Genomic DNA, 13,706 nt, shown 5'->3' on the forward strand with positions numbered 1-13,706 from the left:
TTCTTAGACTTCTCCAATGTTATTAAAAATAATCTCCTTAAACAAATTCATAAAGTGATGAGATTCTAAATTTGTGTGAGAGACTCAACTTAATTTCTTGGTACCTGGACCATTCATCTGGCTACAAAAGCAAATTTTAACTTTTGTCATATATTAAGATTTCATCAATCATTTTAATTAACGATAAATATTCCTCACAATAAACCTTGGTGACTTGATTAAATATTCTGATTATCTAAAGCCTCAGTAATTTCTATTTTCTTCCATGAAAATTACCTCATAAACCAGTTTCTCTACCTAACATTGGCTATCTTCTTTTCTGAAAAAGTACATTAAAGATAGTTGGCTTTGAGGCCCTCATATTCTCTCTTGGCTTCCTCATCTCACCTCAATGACCAGCTGTAACTTAATATTCATTCCAGATACTAATCTAATATTTATTTTAAAAAATGTTAGATAAACAACTTCTTGTGCTAGGCACTATTCTAAGCTTCAGAAATTAGCTGTGACCAAGATTCACAGTTGCCATATGGGTCTTGCAGTTTAGATGTAGAAACAGGCACTGAACAAATAATTACCACCGCCATGTCTAGCAACATGGAAGCCTAAATAATTTTAGAAAACACTTTCTGTATAACACAAATAGAAACGATAGATAATATATAATAAATTCCATTTCAAGTGCAAAACTGGGCTCATAGAAAAGTAAGGAAAATCCTGGAAGACCAAAAATAAAGAAGAATATGAATAGTATGTGGTAAGACTAGAATATTCCACAGGCTTATGTTTAGCATTTACATAGAGGCTGGAGATGGGACCTTGGGCTAGTGCAAAATAGGAAGTTGAACTTGAGGTTTTAGAATAAGGCCAGGAGTCTCGAACTAAACCCCCAATAACGGCATGAACTAGAATGAAAAAAATATGCTCATCATCTCATAAAAAAAAAATTTATCTGTTTCCAAGATCCAGCTTTAAATTAAGAAAAAAAAAAAAGAAATATCACCTGAAAATTTGTAATCATGGGCCTGGCTGCATGATGTCTGAATCTTCCTTAATACTACCTGAATACTCCCAAAACCTTTAAACTAAGAAATTAACAACAACAACAAAATCCATGTGCTGCTGATTCCTCTAGAATGTCTGACAGATGTAGCTGCTCTAGAGGTAGATGTGTTAAGTCTAGGTTGTACAGGGTCCCAAGTGAGATTAAATTTAAGCATACAATTTCAATGGTAAACAACACATCATGAGGAGTGTATTAATATTTTCCCACGGAGCTATAAAGAACTGCCCAAGACTGGGTAATTTATAAAGAAAAGAGGTCCCCATGGCTGGGGAGACCTAAGGAAATTTACAATCATTGCAGAAGGAGAAGCAAACCCATCTTTCTTACATGGTGACAGGAAAGAGAAGAACAGAGCAAAGGGGAGAAAAGTCCCTACAATCTAATCACCTCCCACAAGGTCCCTCCCACGACATGTGGGTATTATGGGAACCAGAGTTCAAGATGAGATTTTAGTGGGGGCACAGCCAAACCATACCAAGGTGGAATCAAAATAACAAAAAGATTATCCTCAAAAACTTCACACAATAGAATCAACAGACAAGTGATTATATTTGAAGTGACAAATGACATAAAAGAGGGAATCATAAAAATGAGATTAAGTAGAAAACATTATTTTTAAAAGGTCACCTAGTATCTGATAACACAACAGAGTGACTATGGTCAATAATAATTTAATTATACATTTAAAAATAACTAAAAGAATATATTTGGATTGTTTGTAACACAAAGGATAAATGCTTGAGGGGATGGATACCCCATTTTACACAATGTGATTATTATGCATTGTTTGCTTATATCAAAACATCTCATGTACCACATAAATACATACAACTACTAGGGACCCACAAAAATTAAAATAAGAAATGTTTTTAAAAGACCAGGCAGATTCTCAAAAGAAACAAATAGAACTTTCAGATAGAAAATCATATTCATTAAAATTGGAAACACAATAAATGGGTTACACAGAATACAAGTCAAAGTTGAAGAGAAATTCGTTATGTAAAAGAGATAAAGAAATTACACAGAATCTAACATAGATAAAAGATAAAATAGAGGTTGAGAGACATGATAAAGTTCCATGTAAAGCAATGCTAAAAAAGAGCGCAGAAAAAAACAAAGAAGCAGTCAAACTGGAAGAGATCATGAGAATTATCCACGTGATGGTACCAAGTAGATGGCTGCATATATTCATGTCTAGAGACAAAAGAGGACTGGCCTAGAGATATAACTTTGAGAGCACTCAGCATTTGGGTGGCAGTGAAGGTCAATGAAAAGAGAGAGTGTGACCTGAGAAGATGAGAGGCCTAGAGCACAGCCTGATGTTCAGCAACACATGAGGAATATACAAAGAAGTAAGACCTCGTAAAGGAAACCAAGAAGGAATAGCTAGGGAGATAAGGGGAAAATCAGGGTGTACAAGGCCATACAAACCAAGGGATAGTCCTATTTCAAGGAGTGACAGGCCAACAGGACGAAATACTGTTGAGAGGTCCGAGAATAGGACTGATGTGGTTTCTTTGGATTTTGTAATTTGGATGTCATTGTTGAATTGGCAAGAGCAGTTTATATTTTGTGATGGTATTGAAGCCATGTTGCAGAGGATTGAGTGATAAGTGGGAAGTGACCGAAAAGAGAAAATGCAGAAGGCTCATGTAGTCCTACAGGTTTTCAGGGCTTACTTACTTTTGAGCATTAGTGGCTGATACAGATACTCACAAGAAAGTACTAAGTGAATGTGCACTGAATTGACTGAGAGGTGTTTTGGAAAATTTCCTTCTCATAGACTCTTCTTACCCCTTTAACTCCTCATCAAAACTTACCTGACTAGACATGTGTGCTCCAGATACTTACTAGGTGACTCTCCAGAGAGTAAGAATTAATTTTCTTGTGATGCTAGTATTTGAGAAAGAATTGGTATAATTCCTCTTCTGCCAAAGAACTATTGCATATTATTTAAAGGCTAGAGCAATGTGGTCATTTGAGACATTTACAGGAGAGTGAGTAAGGGTGACTATTTCAGTTGGAAAGGCCGGTTTTATCACATCATATTTAACTAAGGCAGGAATGGCAAATAACTAGCATGCATGCTGCTACTCTTCCTATTATTAATTCATGATAAACACGCCTTGGATTTGGCCATAATACCCTTTCATTATAGCACGTCAGGCAGATAAAACCAAAAAACCACTTTTGATGATGGTCATAGTGTCTTGATCTTGGATGGATACACCCAAACCACAGCACTGTACAACTCCATGAAGGACTATTGACATAGGCTGCACTGTGAGTGATATCCACTGGAGTTTTACAATAGGATGACTTTGTTACTGTACCTTCACCCCAACTCTCTCTCCACCCATTCTTCCTCTTCCCAATAAGAATAGATGTAATATGGTTATTTACATTAGTAGCTAAATAGATCATATGTTTGACTTTTTTGGCATTGTTTTTTTAAGATGACTAAAATACTATTTTCATAATATTGCAACAACTTATCTGAACATGTCATTTACTATTCATTCTGTGACAAAAAGTCAAATATGCCACATTGTATCTATAGTTAAATATTTTTTTTCTACAGTTCTACTTACCTCAGTTTGACAACATGAGCTCTCATGAACTGGTTTCTTAAATTTGATTCTTTGAATGTTCTAGTAATCTGTAGAAAGAAAGAGGGGGGAAACTCTCTGTAATTACAGTTGTCCTTCCTCTCAACCTTGCAACATGAGACATGTTAATGAGGAGTAGAAAACTGAATTTTCACTTTAGTTCAACCCAGTTCCATTGCAAAACACATGGGATTGATTTGGACAGGTTCTGTAACCTTTTGATGCAGTACCTATTCCTTTATCTGTTACACAGAGATGATGCTGGACAGGATGGGTTTTTGCTAGAAATCATTCTAAACACATCAGGTGTTTTACTCAATGAGAGGTTATGTTATATGGCTTGGTGACTGTTCTAAGGGCTTGGGGCAGGAGTCATGCCAGCATGAGGGAAGTCCACTGACACAACTCAAAATGTGTGATCCCAACAATTGCTTTTAATGGATGAAACCTGATTAAACCAGACTAAAATGAGTAGCAATGGAAAACTTGAAGAGAAGGGGAGAAGGAAGCAAAGGGCAGTCTTTTTTTTTTTTTTTTTTTTTTTTTTTTGTCATTTCTAATTCATACCTAAGCATCAGGGACTATTTTTTTTTTTTAGCATTAGTTGGTAATATCTTTTTTATTTTTTAGAAATTGAGTCTCATATATTACCCAGGCTGGCCTCTAACTGTTGTGTTTAAGAATCCTCCAGCCTCACAGGAAATGTAGTGGTGAAGAGGGGAAAAGTGGTGATGGTTAATGGGTAGAAAAATATAGTTAGATGAAATGAATAAGATCTCACATTTAATAGCACAACAGGGTGCCTATTCCAAGAGTGGAGTTGGAATGTTCCTAACACAAAGAAAGATAAATGCTTGAGGTGATGGATATCCCAATTACTCTGATGTGATTATTAAACATTATGTGCCTGTATCAGAACATGAACTATCTCTTTGAATCACTACTCGGTCCCAGCAAGGATGTTTCTCCTGAGGCCTAACATTCAGATTCACAGTCAACTGGAAGTGCTGTGCCTGATACAGTTCTCCCGAGATGCAGGGTCAGATGTATTGTGGTTTCATTAAGAAGAATGGATTATGCTGGCTTATCCTGTGAGGTGGCACCTAGGTGGATGTGGATATGAAAAGGTGAAGACAAGAAAATTAACTAGCATGGTGGGTATTACATTAAGCCAGGATTTGAAGCCGATTCTTCTCAAAATGGTAAAATTTATGCAATGTCGATTACACCACAATATATCTTACTTTTTCAATATTCACTCCTATAGGATGATTGATGTCAGACCAACATGATTCTTAACCAAATGATAACTTTGTTTTTTTTTTTTTCCAGAGAACATTTGAGCAATTTTAAGAACAATGAGACTGTTGGTTTTATCAAGGTACTTTATGTTTCTTTTTTAAAAATTCAAGAAATACTAGTAAGTATTAAGAAGAAAGCAAAAAGTCAGACCAGGCATGGTTGCTCACATCTGTAATCCCAGCACTTTGGGAGGCTGAGGTGAGTGGATCACTTGAGGTCAGGAGTTCGAGACCAGCCTGACCAACACGGTGAAACCCTGTCTCTCCTAAAAATACAAAAAAAGTATTAGCCAGGTGTGGTGGCAGGCACCTATTATCCCAACTGCTCAGGAGGCTGAGGCAGGAGAATCACTTGAACCTGCAGGGCAGAGGTCTCAGTGAGTCAAGATCGCGCCAGTACACTCCAGCCTGGACAACAGAGCAAGACTCTGTTTAAAAACAAGAAAAAAAAGAAGGCAAAAGTCATTCTAAATTCTATAATCTAAAATTAACCATTGCTGTAATTGGATAAAGTAACTTCCAGTAATCTACTTAGAATCATGAGCTTTAATATGTTGATTAATATGGAATGTTAAAGGAGATATTTTAATAAAAATATTGAACTTTAATTTTACTTGACTTTAATCGAAGTAGAAGATACTGTCGTAAAGTTGAAGGAATTGTTAAAATTTGGATAAGTGGTTCTTGTAATTATATTTTAATTCATGATTTGGCATTGCACTGGCACAGGTTAGACTGGACCAAAATGTTAAATATCCATTTTAACATTTCTGTTATGTGGAAAACATTAAGAGGCAATTTAGTAAGGACTAAGATAATAAGCAACATAAAGAAAGCAAGTTGATTAATTGGTTGATATGCAAATACAAATATAAAAGAAGAGGCCTATGAATAAGATTCCATATTTCACAGAGTGGGTGAAAATGTTACTACTGACACTCATTAGAACTTAACAAATGTCAGGTGACTGAGTTAGGAATAGATACAAACTGCTGGGGCTGGGGGTGGGGGAAGGAAGTCCCAGGGATGCTAAGGCTCCTACAGAGGGAGTTAGCCCCCTGTCAAAAGCTGACGCCCCAGGGAAGCGCAGCAGCAGGGGTTCAGTGCCAGCTCTTGTGGGGTGACAGCCCCAGAAGAGAAGGAGGGTTTATATAGTAAAGGAGTGCACTTGGAGAGGCAGAGCCCCAGGTCTGCATTGTCAGGATCTGCCTCCAAGGGGAGGTGTGCAGTGTCAGTGTGTATGTGCACTTGCGTGTATGCCTTCATTTGTCTTTAAATCCCAGTCGATCAATCTTATTTTTCAATTCCTTTTGCCACAATGCCTGATATTTTTAGCATTCAGCCTTAAATAACCTAAATCCCAAAGTTTCACCATTTTGTAGCACTTTACAACTTATAGATGACTGCACATACACTCATTTCATTATTTACAGCTCAGTAGATCTCACTGGACCCATGTGGCAGGTGAGAAAAAAGTCTGTGAGCCTTGTAGTGACTTGCCTGGAAGTGGAGGAAATCAAACCAGACCTTTGACTACCTGCCCAGGGCCATTTCTGCTGCCCCAGAGCAAACTTTTGTACACAGACTGAGAGCTTTGGAAATGTACCGAAGCGGGAGCTGGTGCTGTCCTGGCATTGACTTACTTCCCTGCTACTGTATGTGTCTGGGAGGATGCACTGGTTTTAATGGAGATCTACTGCAGCCATTCCGTTCCCTCTGCACATTCACTTAGGTGATGGGTCCAGAGTCACGGATTCAAGAGAATCCGTGGCGTCAATAAACCTGCATTACTTAAACCAACAAGTGGTTCAGAAAATACACTCCCAAACAACTGGGTATCCAGATCTCTAGGCATAATAAATCTCACCCGTCTCCCAATTCCGGACTGCACTTGTGTGTAAAGGCAGGCAATGGCTGAGAGATAGCTTTGCAGATAGATGGTAGAACAAAATGTATCAAAAGATCTCAACTCCCTGGAGCCACTGGTGCTTTGCTGTCCTCCACTGAGGGAGGTGCACCTCCTAGCCTCCCTTGGATGGTAAAACTGAAGCAGTGGGGCTGGGGAGCATGGCTGAGGAGCAGTTCGTTAGGGATTGTTCATCTTGTATCTTTATTGCTGGCTCCAGCTTAGATCTACCTCTGAGGTAGTCTAGGCATCCATTCCTTTCCCCATTGAATCACTCTGCTAAGATGTCCACAGTGAACTTTTGTCTCCCTGAGCAACCTGTTTTCATTTCGGTTTTCTCTTCCAGCCAATGGCACCATTATCTACCCAAGTTAGACATTTCTGTGTCAGTGCTAACCTGCCACTTCTCATTCTGTCTTCTAATCCATTGCCAAGTTCTGTGGATCTTACCTTAAGCCCATCCTTTCCTCTCTATTCCCTGGCAGCACTCCTGGCACCTGGTGTGTCTCTGGTTTGGCCCTTGTAGGGGCTGCACTACTGCACTACCACCCACCTTGGGACTGAGGTTACACAAAGGGGGTGGGGCAACTCACACCCAGTGGTGAAGGATGGTTGCTAAGGGCCCACTTCTACCCCCTCCCTCTGGCTCCCTTCAGTCTTCTGTGCCAACAGTACTGTAGTTTGACTCTGCCTCTGCCCAATGCTGCTTCCTTCTCTTCCTGAAAGTGTTGGTTGAGAGCACTCCAGAGACACTCTCTGCACGCAGGTCTTAGAGTCTGCTTCCCTAGGAACCTAACCTGTGATACTTGGTGCCTGGATAGCCCTAGGAAGCAAACTCTAAAATGTAGTTAGAGTTGGAAACCCTCCTGCCGGTTTCCATAGAGGACCCTGTCATTGGTGGGAGATGAGCGCTGAAAGCTTTGAGTGGGGCTCCGAGGAACAAAGAGACCAGGCTGCACCGGCAGGCTTGTTAAAACACAGATTTCTAGGCCCCAGTGTCAGAATTTCTGATTTGGTAGGTCTTGGCGAGCCCAAGAATTTGCATTTCTAACAAGTTTCTAGGTGATGCTAGAGAGACCATATTTCGAAAACCACTGAGTTAATCTCCAGTGAGAACCATCACAGCTGGAGGACTGAATCATAAGCTTGTTTAACACATTTTTTTTTTCTCTAGAAGCAAGCATCATTGAAAACTAAGTTATGAGAAGACTGCACGGTGAGCATAGACTAAAGCAAGGGGAGTTAGATACATCATTTAAATGTTTAATGAGATCGGAATGAACAGTTGAATCAGAATGATTTGGGAAGAGAATCTAGGGCAGGAACCAGATGTAGGGTTAACATTGGGGGAAATAAGTTCATTATGTCAGAAGTGGGAGACTTCTGTTCCTTCAATAAACATTTATTAAGCATCAATCCCACCAAATGTTGTGGATATACAAAAATCAAATGGATGTGGAGCTGTCATCATGGAACTTAGTCTAACATGGCAGATTAAACAAGTCTACAAATATTTTTAACATAAAATACATAGAGGTATGTGGCATGAGATCCACACAGATATGATTTTGTGGTGACGTGATGTGGAAGGAAGATTAATTATATCCAACCATGGAGATCAGAGGTAATTTCTTATAAAAGATGGCTTTTCAGGTTGGCTATAAGAATAAGTAGGGCACACGATGACTGAAATATGAGCCAAAGCATAGACATGAGAAGTTGCTTAGCTAACAAGTTTGGAATTTATTTTGTAGGCAAGAAGTTTTGAGTTGGAGGTAACATGAAGGAAACAGGCTGTGAGAGATTTGTGTTCAGAAATTAGATTTAAATTAGATTAGAGGGAAAAGAGCCTGCACACAGTGAGAACAGTTAGAAGCTCATTGCAGTGGTTCAGAAAAGCACCAAGGGATTAAAAGCTTGGATTAAGGAATATTTCAGAAAATGTAGAAATGCTGATAAAATTTTATGTTGAACTCACCAAAGCAACCCTGCCAGGTAACTCAGTTACATGCTAAAATTGTAGAACCATTGAATTACTTTATAGTCTTAGGACATATTTTTGAAAAGGTAAGGGTAAGTGAGTGACACTGAGCCTGGTCAAAGCTAAAGGGCAGCCCCTGGTTTGTGTTGATACGTGAATGTTAAGGGTTCACTGGTGAGGTCTCCTGGCAGACAGCCAGAGGCCCTCTTCAAGTCAGAGCTCAAGCTTGCCTTGCATATTTCTGTTCAAACTTCCATGTGTATCATTGAACCAAAGTGTAATGTTGTCCAAACTATGTTATTACTGACATGGTAAACCTGTCTTTTAACACCTCCTGCCTTGTGTCTTTAGTTGAACAAGGAAGAGGGAAGGGGGCAAAATGAAAACAATTTAAAAAGACAATGTCAATGCTTAATTAAACAAATAAAAAACTTTCAGTATTTGAATTCATAAACAAATAAAATGCATATTTAATCATGGCCTTTCTAACACTTTTTACTCATGACAAATATGTGAATAAGAACCAGTATATGAGTAAACTAACTTGATAAAAGCAGAGAGAAACACATGTTTCACCATACAAGGAAGGAAAATATGTAGAGCACCTAGCAACTGAAAATACATCACAAAACATTAGGTTTATTATCATATTCATTTTATAATGGAATAAAGAGCAGAGACAAACATTAACTTACCAGAGATTCAATTCTTCCACTCAAAGTCCTGTATTCCTGTGTAGCTGGTGAATTTAACTGACTATTATATTCAACATTTAGGAGTTGAAAACTGCTCCTGTAAAAGTAAGATTTTTGATCTGGAAAAGAAATAAAAGGGAGGGTCAGTCTTACTTTACTAAGTAGTTAAACTTTTAATTTATTCAGGATTATGGGATGTTATATTATAGAATTTCAAAAATTTGCTTTCCTTGAAAGAAAAAGTTCTATGCTTAATATGAGTGTAATTATGATAAAATTATTATCTTTTCCATTTTTAAAAAGATTGGCAAAGCCAGAGTGGTGTAGATGTTTTAAAATCAGAGTGGAATTATTATTTGAGAAATTAAAAATAGTCAGAAATACTATAATTTTTGTTCTTGCTATATTTTAAGGGAGGTTTGTGGTGTATTTATTCAGGAAATATTAATGAGTGTTTGTAATATACTATTATTCATGTATCATTAGGAAAGAACCCAAAGTAATTGTGAAATTTTAAAAAATTATTTTCAAATAATGTTCTTTATAGAGGAGTTAGTGATTCTCCATTAGTTTTTCTGGAGTAAGCTAGAAGATAAGTCATCTGACAAGATATCTAATCTAGTAATCCAATGTAAATTATTTTCATCAAAAGGCACCTTGCAAAATAAAAAGCTTGACAGACCAATAACAAGTAATAAGATTGAATCAGTAATAAAATGTCTCCTAATAAATAAATGTCCAGGACTGATGGCTTTATTGCTATTCTACCAAACCTTCAAAGAAGAACTGACACCAATTCTCCTCAAACTACTCAAAAACATCAAACAGGAGGGAGTTCTCCCCAAGTCATTCTATGAAGCCAGTATTACTCTGATAGAAAACCAGGCAAGGACACAATAAAAAAAAAATAATACTACAGGCCAGGTGCAGTGGCTCATGCCTGTAATCCCAGCACTTTGGAAGGCCAAGGTGGGTGGATCACGAGGTCAGGAGTTGGAGACCAGCCTGACCAACATGGTGAAACCCTGTCTCTACTAAATATACAAAAATTAACCAGGTGTGGTGGTGGGCATCTGTAATCCCAGCTACTTGGGAAGCCGAGGCAGGAGAATTGCTTGAACTCGGGAGGTGGAGGTTAAAGTGAGCCAAGATCAAGCCACTTTGCTCCAGCCTGGGTCACAGAGCAAGACTCCGTCTCAAAAAAAAAAAAAAAAAAAAAAAAAAAAAAATATATATATATATATATATATATAAATATATATATATATATATAGGCCAGTATTACTGATAAACGCAGAGGCAAAAATCCTCAACAAAATACTATCAAACTGAATCCAACATGATATCAAAATGATAATATACCACAATCAACTAGGATTTATCCCAGAGATGCAAGAATGGTTCAACGTTTGCAAACCAATAAACTTAATACATCACATAAACAGAATGAAGACAAAAAACATATGATCATCTCAATAGACGTTCAATAGATTCAATATCCCGTCATAACAAAAACTCAACAAACTAGGCTTAGAAGAGGAATACCTCAACAACATGAAGGCTGACCAACCCACAGCTAACATTTTACCAAATAGGGAAAAGCTGAAAGCCTTTCCTCTAAGAACTGGAACAAGACAAGTATGTCCACTTTCATCACTCCTATTCAACATAGTACTGGAAGTCCTAACCAGAGCAATCAGGTGAGAGAAAGAAATAAAAAGGCATTCAAATTGGAAAAGAAGTTACATATTCAAATTGTTCTTTTTGCAGATTATATAATTTTATACCCCAAAAACCTAAAGACTCCACCAAAAACTCTTAGATCTGATATATAATTTCAATAAAGTTGCAGGATATAACTCAATATATAAAAATCTGTAGCATTTCTATACACCAACAATGAAATAGCTGAGAAACAAATCAAGAAGGTAATTCCATCTTCTACAAGGAAAACTACAAAACACTGATGAAAGAAATGGAAGAGGACACAAACAAATGGAAAGACATTTCTTGCTCATGGATTGAAAGAACTGATACCATTTAAATGACTATACTCTTCAAAGCAATCTATAGATTCAATGCAATCCCTATCAAAATACCAACATCACTTTTCACAGAAATAGAAAAAGCCATCCTAAAATTTGTATGAAACAAAAAAGAGCCCAAATAGTCGAATCAAACCTGAGCAGAAAGAACAAATCTGGAGACATCACACTACCTGGCATCAAACTATACTCCAAGGCTATAGTAACCAAAACAGCATGGTATTGGTATAAAAACAGACACATAGACCAATGAAATAGAATAGAAAGCCCAGAAAGAAATTCACATACAGACAACTGAATTTCAACAAAAGTGTTAAGAACAAACAATGGGGAAAGCACACTCTATTCAATGAATAGTACTAGGAAAACTGGATATCCATTTGCAGAAGTATGAAACTGGACCCTTATCTCTCACTATATACACAAATCAACATAAGATGTATCAAAGACTTAAATGTAAGACCTACAACTATGAGAACTATTAAAAGAAAACCGAGAGGAAACACTTCATGTCTTTAGTCTAGGGAAATAATTTATGACTATGACCTGAAAAGTACAGACAACAAAACCAAAAATAGACAAATGGGAATTAATTAAACTAAAAAGCTTCTACAGAGCAAAGAAACAACCAACAGAATGGAAAGACAACCTGTTGAATGGGAAAAAAATATTTGCCAACTGTTCATCTGACAAGAGACTAATATCCAGAATATACAAGGACCCAAACAACACAACACTAAAAAAAAATAAAAATAAAAATTTCATTAAGGAGTGGGCAAAGAACATGAGCGAACATTTCTCAAAATAAGACATACAAATCATCAGCAGGTACATGAAAAAATACTCAACATTGCTAATCATCAGAGAAACACAAATCAAAACCACAATGAGATACCATCTCACCTCAGTTAAGATTACTATTACCAAAATACAAAAATAACAGATACTGGTTAGAATGCAGAGAGAAGAGAATTCTTATACACTGTTGGTGGAAATGTAAATTAGTGCAGCTATTGTGGAAAACGGTATTGAGATTTCTCATAAAACTAAAACAGAACTACCATATGATCCAGCAATCCTACTACTGGATATTTATCCAAAGGAAAAGAAATCACCATGTCAAAGAAATATTTGTACTTGGGTGTTTATCTCAGCACTGTTCACAACAGCCAAGATGTGGAATCAACCTATGTGTCCATCAAGAAATGAATGGATAAAGAAAATATTATATATATAATATATATATATACACACACACACAAACAATAGAATACTATTTGGCCATAAAAAGAATGAAATGTTGTCATTTGCAGCAACATGGATGGAATTGGAGGTCATTGTGTTAAGTGAAATAAGCCAAGCACAGAAAGACAAAATTAGCCAGGCATGGTGGCTCATGCCTGTAATCCTAGCACTTGGGTAGGCAGAGCTGGGAAGATCACTTGAAGCCAGGAATTTGAGACCAGCCTGGGCAACAAAGTGAGACCCCATCTCTACAACTAAAAAAAGAATAAAAAAGAAAGACAAATATGTTCTAACTCATATGTGGGAGCTTAAAAAGTTGATCTCATCAATGTAGAGAGTAGAATGACAGATACTGGAGACTGGAAAGGGTGGAGCATTGTGAGGGGGATTGAAGAGAGGTTGGCTAACAGGTATAAACATATAGTTAGATAAATGGTGTAAGTTTTATAGTTTAATAGCAGAGCAGAGTGACAACAGTTAACAACAATATATTATGTATTTCAAAGTAGCTAGAAAAGAGGACTTGAGTTGTTCCAACACATAGAAATGATAAATACTCAAAGTGCTGTATACCTCAAATACCCGGGCTTGATCATTACACATTCTATGTATGTAACAAAATATGACCTGTATCCCATAAATACGTAAGATGTTATGTATCATTAAAACAACAAAAACAACAACAATAACGACAGGGGTCTTCCAGAGGACCTTTTCAGTTGTGTGAAAGAGATAAAAGTCTCCAAAACATATCTGTACACAACTCATAAACATTATGAAGATGTACATAACCTAATGGAATCTGTCTCAGAACAAAAATCTCTGCTTTCCTTTGATCATTCATATGCATTACTTATG

General features: G+C 37.1%; 1 protein-coding gene across 1 annotated transcript in view; it reads right to left on the reverse strand.

The window, feature by feature from the left end:
* TMPRSS11D (transmembrane serine protease 11D) overlaps positions 1-13,706 on the reverse strand; it is a 62,297-nt gene that overhangs the window by 17,845 nt on the left and 30,746 nt on the right. Inside the window, exons 3-4 of the mRNA XM_050790010.1 lie at positions 9,559-9,677; positions 3,658-3,725 (exon numbers count right to left, since the gene is read on the reverse strand). Coding sequence (XP_050645967.1) covers positions 3,658-3,725; positions 9,559-9,677 — 187 coding nt within the window. The remainder of the gene's footprint in view (positions 1-3,657; positions 3,726-9,558; positions 9,678-13,706) is intronic.

The sequence above is a fragment of the Macaca thibetana genome, chromosome 5, assembly GCF_024542745.1.
Source record: "Macaca thibetana thibetana isolate TM-01 chromosome 5, ASM2454274v1, whole genome shotgun sequence".
Classification (NCBI taxonomy): domain Eukaryota; kingdom Metazoa; phylum Chordata; class Mammalia; order Primates; family Cercopithecidae; genus Macaca; species Macaca thibetana.